Consider the following 24,412-nt stretch of genomic DNA (forward strand, 5'->3'; position numbering starts at 1 on the left):
GGAAAACAAAAAAGAGCAGGGACAGCTATCCTTATATCAGACCAAATTGCATTCAACCTCAAGAAAGTGATCAGACAAAGAGGGTCACTACTTACTGATCAGGGAAACACTAGATCAAGAGGAACTAACCCTGGTCAATATTTATGCACCTAATGTAGAGCCAGCAAAATATGTGAGGCAACTTCTTGCAAACCTGGAGAAAGATGAGGGAAAATGTGATAATAGTAGGAGATCTCAATACTCCACAATCACCACTGGATCCACCAAACAGAAAGAAAAAACACAAAGAAGTAAGATCCCTAAATGAAAAATTAGAAGAATCAGAGTTAATAGACTTATATAGGTCCCTCTATCCCCAGAAAGCAGAATACAATTCTTCTCAAGCCCACATGGAATCTTATTCAGGATAGACCATGTCCTAGGATACAAATCGAACCTTTATAAGACCACAAATGTAAGGATCATTAGAAGCACTCTATCAGATCACTATGCAACAGAGGTCAACATTGACTACAAGAAGCAGCAATGGAGAAAAACTAATACCTGGAGATTAAACAACATGTTGCTCAACAACAGATGGATCAAAGAGCAAATCAAGGAAGAAATAAAGAGATTCCTTGAGACAAACGATAATGAAGAGACAACTTGTCAAAATTTGTGAGACACAGCAAAAGCAGAAATTAGGGGGAAACTCATAGCAATACAGGCCTATGTCAAGAAACAGGAAAATGGCAAAATCAACAGTTTAAAGGATCACCTCAAGGAATTGGAACAAAAGCAGTAAAGAAATCCAACCACGACCAGAAGGCAAGAAATAATAAAAACCAGAGCAGAAATAAACAACATAGAAACTAAGAAAACAATACAAAAATCAATGAGACCAGGAGTTGGTTTTTTGAAAAAATAAACAAGATAGACAAACCACTGTCAAAACTCACCAAAAACAAAGAGGAAAAAGAGCCAAATCAGTAGGACCACAAATGAAAGGGTAAAGATTACAACAGAACCCCAAGAAATACAACATATCATGAGATCATATTATGAACAGCTATACTCAGTTAGGTTAAAGAACCCAGTAGAAATTGACAGAATCCTGGAAAAATACCATATTCCAAGACTGGATAAGGAAGACCTAGAAAGCATAAACAGACCAATCACTTTAGAGGAAATTAAAAATGTAATTAAGAAACTCCCTAAGGACAAAAGTCCAGGTCCAGATGGATTTACAGGCAAATACTATCAAACATTTCAAGATTTACTACCACTTTTCCACAGGCTTTTCCAAACCACTGAAAAAACAGGAATCCTCCCCAACTCCTTTTATGAGGTTAATATCAGACTCATTCCCAAGGATGGCAAAGACATCACTAAGAAAGAAAACTACAGACCAATTTCACTAATGAACCTAGATGCAAAGATTCTCAACAAAATTTTAGCAAACTGAATCCAGCGCTTTATCAAAAAGATCATACATCATGACCAAGTGGGCTTCATCCCAGGATGCAAGGTTGGTTCAACATATGCAAATCAATTAACATCATACATCACATCAACAACAAGAAAGACAAAAACCACATGATCATATTAGTCAATGCAGAGAAGGCATTTGACAAAATCCAACACCCTTTCATGTTGAAAACACTCAGCAAAATAGGGTTAGAAGGAACCTTCCTAAAGATATTTACAGCTATCTATGAAAAACCCACAGCCAACATTATCCTTAATGGCAAAAAGCTAGAAGCATTTCCACTAAAGTCAGGAACTAGGCAAGGCTGTCCACTCTCTCCACTCTTATTCAATATAGTCTTAGAAGTCCTAGCAATAGAAATCTGAAAAAAGAAGGAAATCAAAGGAATCCAAATTGGGAAAGAGGAACTCAAACTATCTCTTTTTGCAGATGATATGATGATATACATAGAAAACCCTAAAGAGCCCACAGTAAAACTCCTAGATACAATTAACCAATACAGCAAAGGGGCTGGCTATAAAGTCAATACACAAAGGACAGTAGCGTTTCTCTATACAAATAATGAAGTTGAGAAGAGAAAGATTAAAAATACAACTCCATTTAAAATAGTATCAAAAAATATAAAGTACCTAGGAATCAACCTTACAAGGGAAGTGAAGGACCTATACCAGGGAAACTTCAAAACACTCCAGAAAGAAATTGAAGAGGATCTAAGGAAATGGAAGAACATCCCATGCTCATGGGTAGGTAGAATCAACATAGTCAAAATGACTATCCTACCCAAACTACTATATAGATTTAATGCAGTACTGATCCAAATTCAGACATCATTCTTTAAAGAATTAGAACAATCAATCATAAAATTCATCTCCACAAAAGACCCAGGATAACCAAACACATATTGAAAAAAAAGAAACTAGGTAGCATCTCTTTACCTAACTTGAAATTATACTATAAAGCCATAGTGATCAAAACAGCATTGTCTGGAACAAAGACAGGACCTCAGACCAGTGGGTTATAACAGAAGTTTCAGACATAAGCCCCTAGATATACAGTCAACTAATATTTGACAAAGGAGCCAAGAACTTTAAATGGAACAAAGAAAGTCTCTTCAACAAATGGTGTTGGTACAACTGGAAAACCACATGTAAGGAATTGAAAATTGACCCATACCTCACACCTTATACAAAAGTCAACTTAAAATGGATCAAAGACCTTGAAATCAGACCCAAATCTATAAAGTTTATTGAAAATAAAATAGGTAGAACACTCAAAGACCTATATATCAAAAAGGTCTTCGAGGATGGAGCACCAATGGCAAGAACTTTAGGGTCAAACATAAACAAATGGGACTACATCAAACTAAAGGGTGTCTGCATGGTGATAGAAACCCTACTTAACACAAAAAGACAGTTATCTGAATGGAAAAAAATCTTTTCACTCAACATATTAGATTAAGGGCTGATATCCAGAATATACAAAGCACTCAGAAACCTGAGCCCCCCAAAACCAAATAAAGCCATAAAAATTGGGAGACAAAATGAATAGATTTCTCTAGGGAAGACCGAAACATGCTCACCTTCACTCATAATCAGAGAAATAACAATGAGGTACCACCTTACACCAGTGAGACTGGCTCACATAAAAAATAACTGGAACAGTCTCTGTTGTGGGGATGCGGTATTCCCACTGCTGGTGGGAATGCCCCCTAGTCCAACCCCTATGGAGAACAGTCTGGAGAGTGCTCAAAGAACTCAGAATTGAGCTGCCATTTGACCCAGCAATTGCTCTCCTAGGTATCTACCCCCAAGTTGGAAGGACATACATCTCAAAGTATGTGTGCACCCCACTATTTATCACAACACTCAATATAATAGCCAAGTCCTGGACCAACCTCGATGTCCAACAACAGATGAGTGGATCATTAAGATGTGGTATCTATACACAAAGGAATACTACATGGCAGTCAGAAATGATACAATCATAGGCTTTGCAGCAACGTGGATGGACCTAGAGCATATTGTGTTAAATGAAGTAAGTCAGAAGATGAAATAAAAACACAGGATGATATCACTATTCTGAAAATTATGGAAAATATACCATATATACAATTAATACTCAATGATCAAATAACAGGGTTTAACTGGGTAGAAACTCCAAACACTGTACCAGTCAACATATACTGGAGAGTAGTGCCCAAATCACATGAAAGAGGAACAAAACAAACTCTTGACTATACTTTATACCATAAAGAAACTAGCAACAGCAAAAACAGCAGCATAGAGAGAACAGGTATGAAATCAGCCCTTTACTAAAAAGGCCCATAATAATCTCTTACGGATCCTATACAGTATTACAGGTAAAGATTACCATGGGAAATCACTGACTCCAATGGAAGCATTTCAAAATAATATGGTTTAATGCCTTAATCTTACTATATCTAAAATAACCTCTCAGCTTTTCTGTCTAGAGGCATTCTTGGATACAAAGGTGGACACCTAAGATGGCACCTCGGGACTCAGTCATATGAGATACCCTACTCAGCTTGCGATATGAAGATGTCTATATTAAACTCTTTAAAATACCCTCTATTTCTAGGTTATACCTTCTTTTTTTTTTTTTTTTTTTTGGTTTTGGGCCACACCCGTTTGATACTCAGGGGTTACTCCTGGCTAAGCGCTCAGTAATTGCCCCTGGCTTGGGGGGACCATATGGGACGCTGGGGGATCGAACTGCAGTCCTGATCCTTGGCTAGCACTTGCAAGGCAGACACCTTACCTCTAGCGCCACCTCGCTGGTCCCGGTTATACCTTCTTTTAAGACCTGAAGTACATGACCAGCCAGATCATCGAAGCATCAACTGTGACCTACAGAGTTATACTACAGGGCCTACTCATCAAACACATTCAAGCAAACTAACATTCCTTTGCTCTTTTCTCCTCTCTTCTCACTACTTTTTTCTCTTCTTGTTCTTTTCACTCTTATTTGCTCTTTTCTCCTTTTATGCCCCTTTCATATACTTCCCCATTCCCCCCTGTTAAAAATCCGACTATTCCTTCACCCCTCAATCCCATCCAGATTTCCCACCTTATTACTACTCTTCACACCTCAGTTCTTAATCTATTAGGCATTAAGACTGACCTTCTACCCCCAACGAACCAGTATCCAGCACCAAAGAGAAGAAACAACCACTCAAACTCACACCTCATCCCCGGCAAGAGAAGACAACCAACAGCCCTGCTGACTCATGCGGTGTGGCCCTTCTTACCAACTCTTCCTAATGCAGACTGCTGCTTGATACCAGACTTAGCTCTTAAAGGACTCCCAATGCAAGAACTCTACCCAAGACCTCTCTGACACAAATCTTTTGCCAATCTCAATAAGGTCAGGGTGTGTAATGAAAAGGCGCCCAGGAACCCACCACACCCCACAAGAAAATCTCAAAAGACAATGGGGAAACCTATAGTTCCATCATAAGTACAAGCCCTGTACCTCCTTACCTGCTCTTCCCTAAATATAAGGTAGTGTCCTGCATCACTTTGTTCCTTTAATTACTTTTTTATTTCATTTTCTAAATTTTATTAAAAAAACATTTTCTCTCTATATATATATGGGAGCACATATAGTTTTATCTCTATTATCTTTTTTTAGATGTCTGACTTGCTTCTGTTTTCTTCTCTTTCCACCCCCAAATGCACCAGCAATATAATGTAGCACCATTTCTTCCTGCAAAGGCATACTACAAAAAGGGGTAAGGTTACGTTTAAAAACGGGCTCTTATCTACTAGGAATAAGAACTCAAACTTTTTTACAACACAGGGGCATCTCCCACCTTGTATAAATGTCATGTGGACCTAACTTAGACCCCAGATGATTAGACGCCGACTGTCCAGCCTGGAATCCTGGATCCCAGGCATAGAAATGACACAGTTCTTCACAACAGCTACAGGAACCAAATCCCATCTGTGACATCCTTAATGCTGCTCAAACACCAACATGGCCAGCTCTAATAGGATATCCTGACAACGAGGAAATTGGGAACAACTTGACCTAAGGCAGGTTACCCTACCTTACCAGCTAATGATAAGACAAAATCAGAAGACTTGTCACCCTTTGGTCTGTGCAAAAGCCAAGACTGTGATCTATAGATGACTGGCTGATAGAACCATGACCAGACAGTATGTATCCTGGGACCAATAAAAAATACCCTAGCCTAGGGTTTGACCTACGACCTGCACAATAACCATGATCTCTAATTCCAGAGGTATGACTGAGACAGTAGCAATTGAATGGGTCTTCTGATAACAAACAAAAGACGCTATCCCAGGTTCCATCCTAGGATCAGCGCAAGGACCATGACCACCAACCACAGAAGACGGATTATAATGACACTAAGGGAACAGAACTTCTAGAACCACAAAGAAAGACTTCACCATAAGTTCCATCCTTGACCTGTGCAGAGACGGAAATCTCTAAATACAGAGACCTAATTTTACCACCCAGGATGGAGCAGAAGTCTCCCATACACCACAAAAGCTCCAATGGGAGAGTAAATGAACTAGAAAGGAGTCTATAGTTAATCACATGACAATATACTCCAAGGGTGGAGAAACCCTTTATCTCTTAAGCCAAGGGAATTCTTTTTCGAATGACTCCAATATTTACTGTGCCTATGCAGGAAGGGGAAAAAAAGGAGACAAAAAGCACAAAATAATCCTTTTATATATATATATATTTATATATTTAGCTTTTGTCGATTACTTTGATTTGGTGTGGATATTGAACTGGTTTTCTCCATTTTTATTTTTTTTCTTTCTTCTTTTCTCTTCTTCCGTTTTGTGTTCTCTCATGTTTTTTATCTCAATTCCATGGAAAGTATATGGTACCTATCTTTATTGCTGTAGTGCTCACTGGATATTTTATTCAGTACTTCTTTTTATACTGATGTGGTGTTCCACCTTCTTTTTCCCCTTCATCTCTTAAACCGAGGATGAGAGCCTCTAGAAGAACTCCACCCATTTTCGGCATATTTGATTTTTACCTCATTTTATTACTTTTCTTTTAGTCAAACAAAACCACGTAACTTGTACTATCTAGTCCCGCCTCCCAACTAAAGGGGGGATATAATGGAGGTACTATGACCAAACAGTTGTAAGATCACTAAGTAGTAAGCTAGACACAGAGGGGACCACTCATTCTAGCATGCCCGGGGGTGAGGGTGGAGGCTATGGGATGCAGAATGGTAGCAGAGGTGCAGGAAGGACAATTCAGTGGTGGGAATTCCCCTGATTCAATGTTAATATGTACCTAATATATCGCTGTGAACGATATGTAAGCCACTATGATTAAAATAAAAATTATAAACAAAACAAAACAAAACAAAAAATATGTAGAAATAACAGCCAAAAAAAACCCTACTATAGTAGAAGGAGGGAAACAGTAAAAATGAGAGCAGAAATCAACAACATAGAAATCAAGACAGCAATTCAAAGAATCAGTAGTTTGTTCTTTGAAAGAACAAGATAGATAAATCTTTAGTTACACTTATGAGGGAAAAAAAAGAAAAAATGTTCTTAGTAAACTGAATCAGAGATAAAAGGGGAGAAATTACAAGTGGCCCTTAAGTAATTAAAATAATTATGGTTTCTATGAACAACTTTATGTTCTTAAGTTGAAGAACCTAGAAGAAATGTGACCTCTCAAAACCGAACTAAGAAGAAGCTAAAAGCCTAAACAGGTAAGGAAATTGAAACAGTAAATAAGAATAGACCCTAAATCAAAAATCCTGGTCTAGAGGCCGGTGAGGTAGCGCTAGAGGTAAGGTGTTTACCTTGCAAGCGCTAGCCAAGGAAAAATCACGGTTCAATCCCAAGGTGTCCCATATGGTCCCCCCAAGCCAGGGGCAATTTCTGAGTGCTTAGCCAGGAGTAATCCCTGAGCATCAAATGAGTGTGCCCAAAAAAACAAAAAAACAAAAAAATACATATATATATATCCTGGTCTACATGAGTGTATTGGTCATTTCCATTAAGCCTTCAGAAAAGATTTTCTATCTTTTCTTGTTAACCTCTTCATAGAAAACATTAAAAACACAGGAATATTCATAATTTCTTCTATAATGAAAACATTACACTAATATCCAAAGCAGATAGGAAATTTTCCAGAAAGAAAAATTTTGAACCAATGTTCCTTTTGAACATTGTGTTAAAATCCTTAACAAAATTTTAGCGAACCAATTCCAATAAGACACCAAAAAGTCACATATACTGACCAGGTAGAATTCATCTCAGGGATGCAATGATGGTTCAACAGAAGCAAATCAATTTATATAATACATCACATTAATAAAAGAGAAGACAATTATTTGATCACTTCCATGCAGAGAAAACTTTTGACAAGATCTGACATCCATGATAAAACATTCATGATCAAAATATTCATAATATCAACCCTCAACAAAATAAAGGTAGAGAGAACATTCCTCAAGACTCTAAGGACCATATATAACAACTCCACAGCCAGTGCTATTGTTTTGGGTTTGTTTCTTTTTGGTTTTTTTTTTTTTTTTTTGGTCACACCTGTAACACTCAGGGGTTACTCTTGGGTATGTGCTCAGAAAACACTCCTGGCTTGGGGGACCAATATGGGATGCTGAGTATATAACCAAGGTCTGTCCTGGATAGACCGCTAACAAGGCAAATGCTCTACCACTATGCTATCATTCTGGCCCCTCTCTTTGTTAATAGTGAAAAAATTGAAATTATTACTCTGAAATGATACACAAGGTAAAATGTCACTGTCTCTAATTATAATCAATATAGTACTAGAAGTTCTGGCTATAGCAATAGCCAAAAATATAAAATCAAAGGATACAAATTCTAAATTAAGTAAGATTATTATTTGCAGATGACATAACATGCATAGTATGACCCTAAAGAGTCCACAAAAGCTTCTAGAAATAATAAATCAAATAACAAATAAACCAGATTAAAAGATAATACACAAAAAATGGTCACATTTTTATAAACAAAAATGAATTGGGAAAGAAAGAAATCACGAAATATATCCTCTATAGAAAGTAGTTTCAGTGTGACTAACCCTGGAACACTTATAAAATAATTGAGAATATGAAATGGAGTAAAGACAGCCTCTTCAAAAATTGTTCAGGGAAAACTTTATAACCAAGTGAAATAAATAAAACTTTGATCCATATTTGACAGTTTACACAAGTCAATTCATAGTGAATCAAAGACCTAGATATTTGATCAGAAATTATAAAGTACCCTGAGAAAATTTCATGATCTGATACCACTGGTAAAGGCAATAAATCAAAGACAAACAAATGGGTCCACATCAAACTAAAAGTTTCTTCCCTCAGATTTCTAATAATATAGTAGGACTCAGAAAGATGAAAGACTGCAAGTTTATTCCTGGTATTTATTTGCTTCATTCCTAAACAGGGAATTAAAGTGCTAAATCATTTCTAAATGCTTATTTTATATGGTAACTATTTTTATTCATTTCTATTAAATACATTTTATTTAAAATTTTGTTTTATTATTTTGGACCATTGTGATCTACCAAGTCTTTCATAATTGGGTTTCATATATTCAATGAATGAAGGCCAATCCTCACCATCAGTGTCCACCTCCCTCTTACAAGGATCCCTGAGTGCATCTCATCCCATCTCCCTGCATCTCCGCAGCCTGCATGTATAACAGGCCCATTTTAAACTTAGATTGTTAAAGAGTTTGGATCTCTTGATTCCATTGCTGTTGCTTTTGGCTTGGATATTTGGTTTTGTCTTTTTTTTTTTATCTCCACCAATTCACCCAAGACCACTTGGCCCCGCCTTCATCCTTTTGTATTTGTTTTTTCTCCTCCATTCAATTTCTTTCCTTCTTCTTGGAATATTCTGGGAACAAGGATGTTCAAGACACTCCCATTTAAATCATTACATTTTTTTCATGCAGTTATTCTAAATACCACATATAAGTGATATCATTCTATATTTATCTTTTTACCAGCTAACTCTATTTAACATTTATTCCAGTTCATCCATGTTGCTGAAAATTGCATAATTGCAGCATTCCTTAACAGCTATGTAGAATTCCAATGTGTATATGTGACACAATCATGATCCACTCATCTCTTGTGGGGCAGCTAGGTTGAGTCCAAGTCTTAGCTACCGTACTGAGTGCTGCAATAAATATTCCTGAGCATACAATCTTTGGATGAATGTGTACTTACATCTAATGTACACATTTGTACTGGGGACAGATACCCAAAGGTGGGATTGTTGGATTGTACAGAAGCTCATTTTCGTTTACTGAGAACACTTTATACAATTTTTCATAGGGGATGGACTAGGCTGCATTTCCACCAGCAGTGAATGAAAGTTCTTTGTTCATCACATCTCCACCAACAAAGATTGTTTCCAATATTTGGATATGTGCCCTCCTCAATGGTTTAAGATATCTCATTGTTGTTTTATTTCGATTTTCTAATGATACTTGATGAGCATATTTTAATGTGCCTTCCTCAGAGAAATTGGTCTTTCTCAGAGAAGTCTGTTCATTTCCTGTCTCCAATTTTTGAAGGGGTTTTTAGATGTTGTGGAGTTAACATTTATTTTTGGATGTTTTGGGAGGTGGTCACACCTGGCGGCGCTCAGGGGTTACTCCTGGCTGTATGTTCAGAAATAGCTTTTGAAGGGGGGGGGGGAAAGAGAGAGAGAGAGAGAGAGAGAGAGAGAGAGAGAGAGAGAGAGAGAGAGAGAGAGAGAGAGAGAGAGAGACAGAGAGAGAGAGAGAGAGAGAGAGAGAGAGAGAGAGAGAGAGAGAGAGAGAGAGAGAGAGAGAGAGAGGGGAGAGCATGGAAATAGGACGTTTGCCTTGCATGCAGAAGGAAGGTGCTTTAAATCCTGGCATCTCATATGGTTCCCCGAGCCTGCCAGGAGCGATTTCTGAGTGTAGAACCAGGACTAAACCCTGAGCGCTGACGGGTTGAACCCCTCCCCCACAAAAAACCAAAACAAACAAAAAAGAAACCGCTCTTGGCAGGCTCAGGGAACCATATGAGGTGCTGGGAATCGAACCGGTGTCCTTCCAGGGTTGGCTGCGTGTAAGGCAAATGCCCTACCACTGTGCCATCCTTTTGGCCCCTGATTACTTTGTATATCCTACATATTAAATCTATATCTGATGTGTAGAGTTTAACTATTTCCTCCCATTCAGAATCTGTCTTCTAGTTTGAGTCCATGTTTCTTTTGCCATACAGAAACTTTTTAGTTTGATGTAGTCCTATTTATTCAGACTTGATGCAATAGTCCTTGCCTTCTTTGAGGTCTAAGTTTAAAGTGTTCTGCCTATGTTTTTCCTCAATGAAATTTATGAATTCAGGTCTAATCTCATGTTCTTTAATCCACTTGCAATTGACTTCTAGCCTTCTTCTATTTAAAATTATATGACATTAATGTACAAGTATACAATAACACTACCAAAGTGCTGGTGACCCATCTTTACTATTCCTAATTCACCATAAACCAACCTCATTTAACACTTCTCCAATGCCTGGTGATCTTAGTTTTGTAATTCTAGGATAAGAGCTGTCATTATTGCTTTATCTCTTTTTCTATAACCAGTGAGGAGTGATATCAACAAGTCTTTCTTACTTCTACATGATACAAACCAGTTTATTTATGTAATAGCAAATCACAAGATTTCTATCTTTTCTTATAGTTGAGTAGTACTACATTATGTATATGTTACACAAATTATTTATTCACCTATAGATGGACATTTATATTGTTTCCATAAGTTGGCTATTGTATAAGATCTGTAGTAAACACAGATATGCATATGTATTTTTGAATTGTGCCTTGGGGTGTATACTGTTAGAAAAAATTGCTAGGGCCCACCTCCTTGAAATAGAAGCATGGACATGCTAGTATCTGCATAGTTTTTGGAATTAGAGGTCAGAAGGACCTCAGGATGGATGACATTTAGTCCTTAAGCCTTGAAAGGGGAACAATGGCTCAAGTGATCTGGTGAGTCTGGAGCATAGAGAATAAGAAATCTTAGGATGAGAGAGCAGAGGAAAATCAGGACAGGTGACTTTAAGGGCTCCGTCCTTGAAAGGGGAGTAATGGCACAGGCACAGTTGGCATGGGGAGTCTCAAATAATGTAAGATATTTCAGAGATGTAAAGACTCAAGATATATATATATATATATATATATATATATATATAAAATTTGGGTGAACTCTAAATATGGCTTGTGATGTATAAAAATCATGACTAATAAAACATGTTACATATTGTAATTGAATGAACTTGATTACATGCTGATAAGTGGATAACTAAATGAACCAAAATCCAAATTGCTCTGCTTAGTATCCTTTATTGCTTCTACTTCCTTAAAGCTATTTAGATTGTGCTTTAAAATGAAAAACCTTTATAAAGTGATAATGCAAAGAAACAAATTTTTACTTTGAAAAATTTTATTTGACAGACATATGTTAGAAAGGGTAATGAGTTTAAATATTAAATTGTAAAATAACAATTATTTTCTATATGATCACCCTACATAGGTTAATGCTGATTTATATCACGAAACACCAGAAAATTATTTTTCTATTAAGTGAGATAATAAGAAAAACACATTGAAAATATTTACTGATTATTACTGCCATTACAGAGACCATTGTCTTTGTCCAGGAACATACACTTTTTTTTTTTTGGTTTTTTTTTGGGCCACAACCGGTGGTGCTCAGGGGTTACTCCTGGCTGTCTGCTCAGAAATAGCTCCTGGCAAGCACGGGGGACCATATGGGACACCGGGATTCGAACCAACCACCTTTGGTCCTGGATCGGCTGCTTGCAAGGGAAATGCCGCTGTGCTATCTCTCCAGGCCCAGGAACATACACTTTTAAGTAAATAATTATTTTACCTTCTTCTTGTTAGCTAAACTTCTCTAGTTTTTCATTAGTGATGATCCTTTCTTGATGTTGAATCTCAGAAATTTTAGTGTTAACCTAGTCACATTAAAGTTTTTGTAGCAGGAAATAGACTTCCCCATAAATATTCTTGTCTCTCATATATATATTTGTCATAAATATTCTTGTCTCTCATATATATTTTAAATATATTTTAACACAAATATATAAAAATATATTTGTATGATTTAATATATTTGTACATAAGACAAGCTAGGAAATTTTCCTAAAAGAATATTTTGAATTCATTTTAGAAAAATTTCAAACATTTACATGTAATAACTTCATAAAACTTCTTATAATTCTAATGTTTGTATCAGGTAAAGCAACTAAAGAAGATCCATGCATCTCTGAGAACTCACATATGTTTATAAATTATATATGAACACCTTTAAATTTATAATACTGTACATAGTATTTTATAAACATGATTAGCCAAACAATTTATATCATACTGTACCAGAGCAACACCTCCTCCATAGTTTTTATCACATATCTTTCCTTCAAAGGTTGCACCAACATAATCTGGTTTTTCTCTGTAACTTAAGTTTAAAATAAATATATTAAAATAAAATAAAATAAAGACTTTGGACAAAGAGTATAGTGAATAGAATGCAGATGACATGATTTTCACTCCTAGACCCTTATGATTATCCCTAAGCATCACCAGGACTAATCCGTCACCCAAAGCCTTAAGCTGGATGTAGACCAAATTAAAAATATCATAAATTTAAAATTAAAATCTAATTTTGCATAATTTCCTGTCACCATTTTTGTTTTGCTTTATTACTTACTGAAGTCATAAATATATTTATTATATGTGTATAACAAAGAAAAGTTCATTAGCCTGAGTACTTTCTTGTGGAGGGAAACACCCAACTTTACTCAATACCTTGTAGGTATTTGGATGACTATATGTGATTCCAAGTATTATCCATTGTTGGCTGCACATTAGTAATCTGCCCTAATCTGTTGCACCAAAATCTATTTTTGAAACTATTTAAATTAATCTATAAGACAATATGAATTATATTCTCATAAAACTACACATAAAACAATACAACATATAAAGCTTTTAAAAAACAATTAAACTATGAACAGAATGTAAACAAATGACTTTATAAGAAAAACGCTAAGGGAAAGCAGTTACTAATGGAAAGACGCACCAGGTGGATTGAAGTTCCTTTAATAATATGCAATGATTAAATAACTAATAATCAATGATGAAATTAAAAAGAATCAACAATCACCATAATTAAAATCAATATAAATATCAAATATATTTAATAATATAAAATATGACAATGCAATAAAATATATAAAACAACAAATAATTATAGTTAATAATTTAATAATCAATAAGTATTTAAATTAATAATTAATGATTAAATAATAGATCAGGTTTATACAGTTGTGATACAAATTTGTGAGATAAAAATAAATATAAGTGTTAAAATTATATTTATTTTTCCATATTAAATTATATGTAAGTATGAGCAATCAGTTGCAGATATATGAGTTGAACTGCATGTTTGGAAATTGTAAATTCTTGTAATTATTGTTGCTTAACAAAGAAGTGGTTTTTGTTAATTTATTTAGAAACAAAAACAATCTTCTCAAAAAATCCCATTTTATAGAATAAGACACACACTCACACAAGCATATATACATATATTTAAGTATATAAGATCAAGAATTTAGTTCAACAGTAGAGTGACTGCTTTGCATGTATAGTTTTAGGTTCAATTTCTTCTACAACACAGAATCAAAGACACAAAAATAAACCAAGCCAAACAAATCAACTCAAACAGAAACCAATACAAAATAAATAAATAAATAAATAAATAAATAAATAAATAAAGTACATGGTGGAACCGGAAATTTCCACCACTGCAAATGCAGGGGCAGGAGCTTGACCTTCGTTGTGGCTTTTGAGACCATCCCCAATCCAGAACCCAGATGGAAGCTGGTGGGAGGTGAGCTGAAAATGCCCAAAAAGGGTGGAGCCAGAGGAGTGCCAGAGGGGAAAATATATATGCTCTGCTTCACTTTACAGCCTCGGATCTTCTAGTCAATGAACTCCACCATAACACTTAGAAAAAAACAACACAACAAGTGTGACAATGAGGAAACAACACAGACCAACACCAGACATAAAAACTGAAGGTGGCAGCTATGATGACCAAAAAAAGTGCCAACCACCTAATTAGCCTCTCAGAGATGAAGTTTAGAGAAGAAATATAAACAATCCTCATAGGAATCAAAGAGCATAGATCGAGCTGAATTGAACACAAATCATCAAGAAGATATGAGGATAGAAATCAGAAAACTCAAACTGAAATAATAGGTCTGAAAAACTCAGTAGATGAAAAGAAAACCTCAATATAAAACTTCTCCAGAAAAGCAGCTGAGGACCAAATCAGTGAGCAGGAAGATGAGATGCGTAACAACTCCACACAACAGAAGAAATTGGAAAGAGCCTTAATGAAAAAGATCATACAGTGAAAAAAAGTACTTAAATAATGTAAACAGATGAAAATAAAAGTCTTGGATAAACTCAACAGAAACAACTTAAGAATCATTGGAGTACCAGAGACCCAGAAAAAAGATCCCCAGGAAGAATCAATAGTCGCTGACATCTTTGTAGAGAAACTAATAGAACTAAATAAAGAGTGTATGAAACCTAATCCTACATACCCGAGAGTAACAGCTAAAAGAGACCCAAAGAAAAACACCCCAAGATACATCCTAGACATAATGACAAATTCCACAGATAGGGTCCACAGATAGGGATAGAATACTGAAAGAAGCAAAAGTCAAAAGGGAAAGTACATTCAAAGGAGCATCCTTATAATTTATAGCAGGCCAATTACTAAAAAGATGGACATTTTATACTAATCAAAGGAAATTTACAATAGAAAGAAATCTCACTCCTGAACATATATGCACCCAATGAGGGACCCGAAAAATATGTAATACAATTGTAAAATCTGAAAGAAGACATCAATAGCAACACAATAATAGTGAGAGACCTTCTCAACACTTGTCAACCCTTGATAGGCCAACAAAGCTGAAACACTAATTAGAATATACTAGCTCTAAAAAGAGAAATAAAAAAAAGTGAACTTGTATTTAGAGTATCCGGAAAACTGGATACACATTCTTCTCCAATGTACATGGCTCATTTTCCAGGATAGACCACCTGCTGCCCCATAAAACATACCTCAATAAAATCAAGAGGATAGTAATTGTACAAACTATCTTCTCAGATCACAGGGCACTGAAATTAGAAGTGAACTACAAAAGAAAACAGAAGAAAAACTGTTGGAAAAAGAAACTGTTGGAAAAAAAAAACTTGGAAATTAAACAGCGCACTATTGAACAACCAGTTTGTGAGAGATGAAATCAAAGAGGAAATCAAAACATTTCTGAAAACAAATGACAATGAAGACACAAATTATCAGAATTTATGGGACAAAGAAAAAGCGGTGATAAGGGGAAAATATATACCTTTGCAAGCACACATCAGGAAGGAAGAAAGGTTCCATATAAATAGCTTAATGGCACAGCTGATAGCATTAGAAAATGATCAATAAAGGAACCAAAAATAAGTATTCAGAAAAAAATAACAAAACTTAAAGCAGAAATAAATGAAGTGAAAACAAAACAAAATAAAAAACAATGAAAAGATCAATGAAAGCCCAAGTTAGTTCTTTAAAAAAAACATTGATAAGCAAAACTCACAAAGAAAAGGAAAGAGAGAAACTTAATAAACCAGTTAAGAAGTGAAAAGATACAGATACTACAGAGATTCAAAGGGTAATCAGACTACTTTGAGAAATTCTATGCCATGAAACATGAGAACTTGTAAGAAATAGATAATTTTTGGAATCACAATCTTCCATGATTAATTCAGGATAATATAGAATATTTAAACAGACCACAATTACTGAGGAATTTAAAATGGTAATCAAAAGTCATATATATAAGGTATATATATATATATATTCCTTATATCTGAAATTTACACTATATCATTTTACTAATGGTTTCACAACTACCTAAAATTTATTCAAATTAAGAGTTCAAAAATAATTTTTTGCATACTTACACAAGTAAAAATGCCACATCATGTGGACGCAAAACAAGGTAGGATCTTTTCCATTTTAAAAATTTGTGCATTAACTGATTAGCATCACCAGTTACTGGGATTTTATTTTCATCTATCCAAAGTTCCACTGAAGATAGCAAAATTGTGATATTAAATGAAGTAAATATCTAGAATAAAATATAGAAAATTTATTCATATGATTGAAATATGCTTAGAATTTTTCAATTAAAATGCTAACATACTGATAAAATGAAACATCTAAATAGAAATAGTAATTTGAAAACATGACATGTACAACTACTCCCATGCTTTTGCAGCACTTGCAGCATTTACAATAGCCAAAACCCTTAAATTGGTCAACTTATGTAGATTGGTGAATGGATAAAGAAAATGTAACTTACACACCTCTTTAGCTACATCTATATCTACATAATTAAGCCAATTTATCAATTAAAAGTTTCTTTCATTTGAAACAATATGCGAAGACCTAGAAGATATATTCTTAGGGTGATAAGCAAAACAGAGAATCAGAGACTATATTCTTAAGATGCTGTCCTGCATGCTGAAGATCCTGACTCAATCCCTCGGCCTCACGTACAGTTTCCTGAACACTTTAAGGAATTACCCCTAAACAAAAGGTCTAGTAAAATCCCTAAATGTAGATCAAAAAACAACCAAAATCAAATAAATAAATGAAACCTACAAAGACAACCACTATGGGACTTAACTCCTCTACTGAATATAGAAACAAAATGAAAACATGACAAATAAAAAAATAAGTTTTGGAACATAATTATTAACAAACACTTACAGCATTGATGATTCCAACAAGGTGAAAAACTTTTTCAGTAACAACAGCAATATCAGAACCCATATGTTCATACTGAAAAAGAAATTAGCTGTTAGATCTAATGAGCAGTACTTAGAAATTATTTAAAAAGTTTGCCTCCTCATTTTTAAACATAGTTAAATATAACAGTAATGCCTGGAGACATATGTTTTGAAGGGGGTATTTTGTTTATGACTGAAACCAACTACGAACATGCTTGTAATCATGATGCTTAAATAAAGATGTATATTAAAAAGTATTAAAAATTAAAATAACCTAATACAAATTACACTAAATTTAAGCCTCTACAAAAATTGAAAGAACAGAGATCACTTTCAAGCTTATTTTACCAGTCCAAAATTTTCTTGATAAGAAAATTAGATGTAAGATTAAGAAATTACAGGCTAATATTGATAATGTTTATAAATTCTTTAACCCATAAAGCCTATTTATAAATCAAGACAATTTTATAAGTGACTCAAATTTATTCTCAACTAGCAGGCTTAATTACTTTATTACATCATACAGCTGAATCTTAATATTATCAAGATAATATGTGTAAAGTTTAACTTTACATAATCATAACCAAAATAAAAGATGAAAAGAAATCCCTCATTTGAGAAAGGAATGGTTTAATTTCATTTTTAACCAAGAAGAAAACTAAATTTTAAGACATTCAAAAATTATTACTTGATTCAAAATTAGAGGCCTACCAAAATGGAAATTATCTACCTATAGTCATTAAACATGAAATTTGAAATTATGAGGCCATGTGAACGATGCTTTTTATTTAAACCTTTAGACCAATCCTTTTGTTTGTTCAATAAGTCACATCTCCTCTTCTGATAAATTCTAAAGTCCTGAAGCCATATTAACAACAACAACAAAAAAAAAATAATAAAAAAAAAGAATTGTACACCATAGGCAAGTGAGATTTATTGAGTCATGCAATGATGGCTCTACATACATAATTTTTCAATTTAATACATTACATATCAATAATAAAGAGCACCAATTCTAAACACAACTTGATATTGGAACTTAATTTCACTAGATAATGTCTACTTATGACTTAAAATACTCAGTGAGTATAGAACAGTTTCATATATTAAAGAGAATGGATGACACATATACAGGCAACTTTATACTTGGGTGAAAAATGCAACATTTTTCTGCTAAGAATAATAATAAGAAAATAAATTTACTCATAATTCTCATTATTTAAACTAGGCTAAAATTTCTTGCCAGAGAAGACACACAGAAAAATTATTTAGTAGGACTTAGTATAATAAGAGAATAGGACAGAGCAGTGGTGCTAGAGGTAAGGTGTCTTCCTTGCTGGTGCTAGCCGAAGACAGACCATGGTTTGATCCCCAGGTGTCCCATATGGTCCCCCCAAGCCAGGAGCTATTTCTGAGCACATAACCAGGACTAACCTCTGAGTGTCAATGGATGTGGCTCAAAAACCAAAAATAAAAAAGAGAAGAAGAAAAATTATCACTATTTTCAGGAATATGGTAATATATATGTATATATATATAATCTCAAAGACACAAAAATTAAAAAATATTAGAATAAAAAAATTACATGGCAAAGAGATAAAATTAACTCTGAGTGAAAAAAGTTGTGAGCAAATAAATGGTTAGAAAATATAGAGTTTATATATTTAGTGAATATAAGTTATTTAACCAATATATGGTTAGAATTAGTACTTATTTTATTGTTCCCGTGATTAGTACATAGTGTCCAAACCAATCTCTAATTACTTTCTTCAAATTCATTATTAGGTTTTATATAATTATAGCTTTCCCAGTTTTTTTTATTTATATTGGCTTGTACAATTGTTTTTATCCTTTCACTATAAACCTTGTCTCCCCCTTGAATTTAGTTGTGTTCCCTGTAAGCAGTAAATCGATAGATTTTGTTTCCTGACATAACCTGTAACTCAGTGTCTTTAGTCCATAGACATTCAGGGATATTGATATAGAGGGCTGTGCTGTTATTTCCCTGTTAAGGGCTGTTTCTCTGAAAAGGTTTTTCTTTGAGTTGGTTGATTTTCTTATTGATTGCTTGATTTGGTTGGCAAGTACTTTCTATTTTCTATTGCCAGTATAGTAAATGTTGACTTTAGGTACTCATTGACCAGAGTCAAGCATTTTAATGGGCTTGCATATTTGCCTACATTTCTGTCTCTATCTTCTACTGAGTTTAATTTCCCCATTGTTCTCTTTTTGTAGGTGCAAATGATATAGTGTAGATTCCCACACTTGGAATCTACCCTGTAGTATTGTTTATTCCAGATGGCTACTCATATGATAACTTTTTAGATTTTATTTGAATTTTTCCAGAAAATATACTATATACTCTGTTGAGTTAAAATGATATTTAAGGCAATCTACTCAATAAGAAATAGGGTTGCTACCTCCTTTCTGCCCCTGATATAAGAGATGTATGTTGTACTGATATCATGGGACACACTAGTGTCTGCACAGTATTGGTTTTGGAAGATAAATGGACTCAAGTATGATCCAATCTCTGCTGTTTTAGGGCATTACAGTGGTGTAGGACAGAGAGTGTCCGTTGTGCTTGCAGATGTGATAGTGTTCTTTTATGAATCAGTTAAAATTTTGAGTTTAAGAATAAAGAAAGAAAAGAATCAGCATGATATCAATATAAGAAAAATATATGAATTATCAGTTTCTGAATATAAAATATCACTTATAAAATGAAAACAACTACTTTGTAAACTTAAAAAATATTAAACAACAAATTCTGTAAACTGAAAAAAAAAACAAAGTTAAACCCTTACCAAATATACTTTAACCAAACACCTAAAAACAAAATATTCAAAGCTACAGGAAGAGAATGTAGAAAGCAGTTAACTATATACAATGAATTATACAAAAACATCATCTTCCTTTTCAGAAAAATACCTTAACTACAAGAAAACAGTATAATAATATATTTACTTTTGTTTTGTTTTGTTTTTGGATCACACCTGGTGATGCTCAGAGGTTACTCCCGGCTCTGTGCTCAGAAATTGCTCATATTTTGGGGGACCATATGGATGCTGGATGATTGAACTGCGGTCTGTCTCCTAGGTCAGCTGCGTGCAAGGCAAACACCCTACTGCTGTGCCACTGCTTCGCCCCCAGGATAATATATTTAAGACAAAGAATGTAAAATAAAAAGCAGCTTTGGAAGACATTTTAGCAACATTTAGAAAATTTAACATACTACATGTGATTCATAGATTACACTCCTTTACATTTTACCCACATAGTATAAACACTTTTGGCAACACAAAAACCTATGCATTTTTACTTTTAGAAACTTTAGAATTTTCAATACTTCTGAAACAAAGATGATGTCCATAAGTCATTAGTAAAAAAATATATGAAATAGTAAATACTGGGTAAATAAAATATAGAATCAAGAAAGTAAATTTTACTATAGAATGATTTCTAGGGATGAAAATATGAGAAAATGAAAATAAAGGAATGAAAAACTTAATTATATTAAAAGTAATCAATCATAATGACTAAGAACTATATATTATATAATATTTAAAAGATTCTAAATTGATGAAAGCAATTAAAAGATTAGTAAGGAGAATAAATGAATATTCAAAATAAATAAATATAAAAGTAAGAATGGCATAAACTTGTTTTTGTTTTATGTAACATTATATTTGCAATTTAACATGCATTAAATAAGTGACTATGGGAGAAGGATCCAGATATCTAGTTCAGGAGCATACACCTCACATAGGTGAAGTATAATATTTAATTCATTAAAATAGAATTAAATACGAAGAAGACAAAAGAAAACAATTTGATTTTCTTCCATCAAAATTTTATTCCTACTTATTAATATCCTTTACTAATATATTGACATAAGCATAATAATAAGAATACACTTACCAAATTTTTTTCAACTACAATATGCATTTCTATATACTGAGATGGCTGTTTAACTGTCTAAAATATAAATAGAGTACATGTCAAAATTAAAAATGTATTCAAAACTTCAGTTTTTCACTATCCTATGAAGTAAATGCTGAAGATTTAATTTCTTATAGAATGGAATTCTATAGTAGTACATAGAACAAACAATATTAGGTCTGGCTGGTGGCGGCAGGTGGGAGCTGAGTGCCCATGTATATTGGTGTGCATGGTTGGAAGAGTGGTGGCACTGGTGTGGCTCCACAGATACCCCTGCCACACCCCCAAACCTCCCCAAAGACGCTGGGCCATGCTCCACACTCCTGGCCCCTAGCCTCAGGCCAGAAGGTTGGCTTCTAAGGTTTAGTAACCAGAGGGTTGATATCAGTGGTACCAAGGCATCAGTGGGCAGGGAAGGTGAAAGGTAGCCTGATTGAACTGGGAGATGTGACACCACACAATATTAAACAACTGAAGATTCGGCTACAAGTGACAAGTTCTACAAGGCTGTGCTGGAGGTTGCAAATCTTGGCAGCCTATTACAATGATATTGCAGTAGGTGCAGTGTGCTGTAGGGTGGATCATTCACAAAGTCAGAAGAGACTTTACATCATGACACTAGGATATCTGGCTCCATACTGAATCTAGGAATAAGAACTAAAATGTTCAATCTGTCTGGCTCCATACCGAATCTAGGAATGGGAACTCAAATTTCAATCATGTCTTAAACGTCTGTGAGAAAAATGGCACTTTTGACAACATTTACATGCACGTTCAGATCAGCAATGAGGCAGTAGGTGGCTTCTACAGAAAGTTGGGCTTTGAGGTTACTGAGACAAAGAACTACTACTATAAGAGAATAGAGCCCCCAGATGCTCCTGTGCTGGCAAAAAACCTCAAAATCCCTTCTTGCCAGGATGCAGATGTGCAAAAGACAGACAACTGATCAAATGACAAATGAACTTTTCTTGACCTTGCTTGTTGCCAAATAGAAGAGAGACCCATTGACCCTCCCCCTTTCTTTTTAATCTTTTCCACCTTCTTTGGTCTCTATCCTCTTTCCTTTCTAATTAAAAATTTTAATATGTTGAAGGACTTTAAAGATTAATCATGTTTGATTTCCTGGTGAGGTGGTTTGACTGTAGAAGAAAAATTACATTTGTTGTTTTGCATTTCAGCTCTATTGGTTCTGAGAATTTGGGTATCTGTTTCAATCTTTTTTTAGTTTTTTTTCTTATATCCTGCTTCAGAGCTTACAAATTATTGTATATTTTAAAAGACAAAACAGCAGCAGCAATATTATGTTCTCTAACTAAGAAAAACTTAGTATGCTTGTAGTACTTGGGGTTTTTAAGACTGTGGGATGGACATTGCCTTCACTCCACCTCAGTCCTTCAGACTACTTTACCAGGAGTTTAGACAGTTTACTATCCTTATAAGGAATGCAAGTTTATTTTGTTTTTATTTTTTTATTCTGTTTTGATTTAAAGCAATTACTCTCTTATTTAGTTATTAAGGGTGGGTTGGTCTCAGGATTTGAGTTAACTGCATTTTGCTAATGAGTGGATTAGAGTAGAACTTCAATCTATCCTAGACTCTATGCTAGACTTTGTCCTATGATCTGTTGAAATGCCAAGATCTCTAGCTACAGAGGACTGATTTTGTCATCCACAAATGAGCAAACTGCTTCCTGGCTCCATAAAAAGACCATGGGGTTTGATAATGTATGGAGCCTGACAATGTTTCCATGAGATATGCTTCAAGGGTGAGAAACCCTGTATCTTTTAGGCCAAGGGAATTGCCTTTTTAATTTCCCCAGTACTTACTGTGCCTATGAAAACCCCACAAAGCCTTGCAACACCAGACCTCCCTTTTTTTCCTTTTTCCCCCTTTTTCTTCTTTCTTCCTTGTAGTTGTTTTGCTGCTGTTGTATTTTTTGTCATTGTTTGTTTTTTGTTTTTCTTCTTTTTCCATTCTTATTTTAAATTGAGCTTTATAGCCTCAAGATGTACTCCTCCTAGCTTTATTTTTTCTTTTCTTTTTCCGGAGAACCACAGAACTTAAATCATCTTGTTCTCCCTCATAAATTGAGAAGGAAAAAAAGGATGGTACCAGTCTTATGAACATTAAGTGGAAATAAAAAAAATGACCATACTTAAACACAAACTCAAAGTCAATGACAACAGAATTGATGACCAATCTATAACAAGCTATACACAAAGGGGGCCTGTTACACTAGCAGTAGGAGATATGTGATATATGCTGGAAAAAGGAGTGGAGGAAGATCCATTGGTGGTGGGAATGGCCCTAATTCTTTTTTACTATGTACCTTAAATATTACTGTGAAAGATTTATTATTCACTTTGATCACAACATAAATTATTTAAAAAAAGAATAAAGTTTAAATTTAAAAGTTTTTAGAATTATATCTATAGTTAGATAAATCTATCTATCTATATCTATCTATCTATGTATCTATCTACTATCTAGTTTTTGGGCCACACCAAGTGACTCTCAAGGGTTACTCCTGACTATGCACTCAGAAATCATTCCTGGCTTGGGGAATCATATGGGATGCCAGGGAATCAAACTGCGGTCTGTCCTAGGTTAATGCTTGCAAGGTAGATAGATGCCTTAACGCTAGCGTCACCATTCCGACCCCAGTTTTTAGTATATTTTATCAAACTATATATCTATTTATCTCTCTCTATATCTCAAAAATATAATGTTGAATTTGGTGTGTGCTCAATATTTGTCTAAGACTTAACAAAAATTATACCACAAATGAACTATGAGGGTTTTGAAGAAATTTACAAAGAGAAAATACACTGTCCTTATTTATGTATAGTACCAATCATATAACTACTAAATTTATCACCCACCTTTATCCATTTTGTTTTATAAGGCAAGTTTTCTGAATCAATATCTTCCTCAGAATATAAAGAAAGACCAGCATCCTTATGTTTGATTTGGTAAATTACATGTTCAAAACCAATAGAAGGCTCCAAGGGTTCAATTCCATAACTTACATTTTGAAATTGTAATAAGCCTCTAAAATTAAA

The 24,412-nt window shown here is 34.4% G+C and overlaps 1 protein-coding gene and 1 pseudogene across 1 annotated transcript in view; one reads left to right on the forward strand and one right to left on the reverse strand.

The window, feature by feature from the left end:
- LOC126007256 (disintegrin and metalloproteinase domain-containing protein 2-like) overlaps nt 1-24,412 on the reverse strand; it is a 130,988-nt gene that overhangs the window by 82,948 nt on the left and 23,628 nt on the right. Inside the window, exons 6-10 of the mRNA XM_049772713.1 lie at nt 24,233-24,401; nt 21,330-21,386; nt 17,389-17,460; nt 16,578-16,744; nt 12,927-13,008 (exon numbers count right to left, since the gene is read on the reverse strand). Coding sequence (XP_049628670.1) covers nt 12,927-13,008; nt 16,578-16,744; nt 17,389-17,460; nt 21,330-21,386; nt 24,233-24,401 — 547 coding nt within the window. The remainder of the gene's footprint in view (nt 1-12,926; nt 13,009-16,577; nt 16,745-17,388; nt 17,461-21,329; nt 21,387-24,232; nt 24,402-24,412) is intronic.
- On the forward strand, nt 21,564-22,296 carry LOC126006158 (N-alpha-acetyltransferase 50-like; annotated as a pseudogene).

The sequence above is a fragment of the Suncus etruscus genome, chromosome 4 (genome assembly GCF_024139225.1).
Source record: "Suncus etruscus isolate mSunEtr1 chromosome 4, mSunEtr1.pri.cur, whole genome shotgun sequence".
Lineage (NCBI taxonomy): Eukaryota > Metazoa > Chordata > Mammalia > Eulipotyphla > Soricidae > Suncus > Suncus etruscus.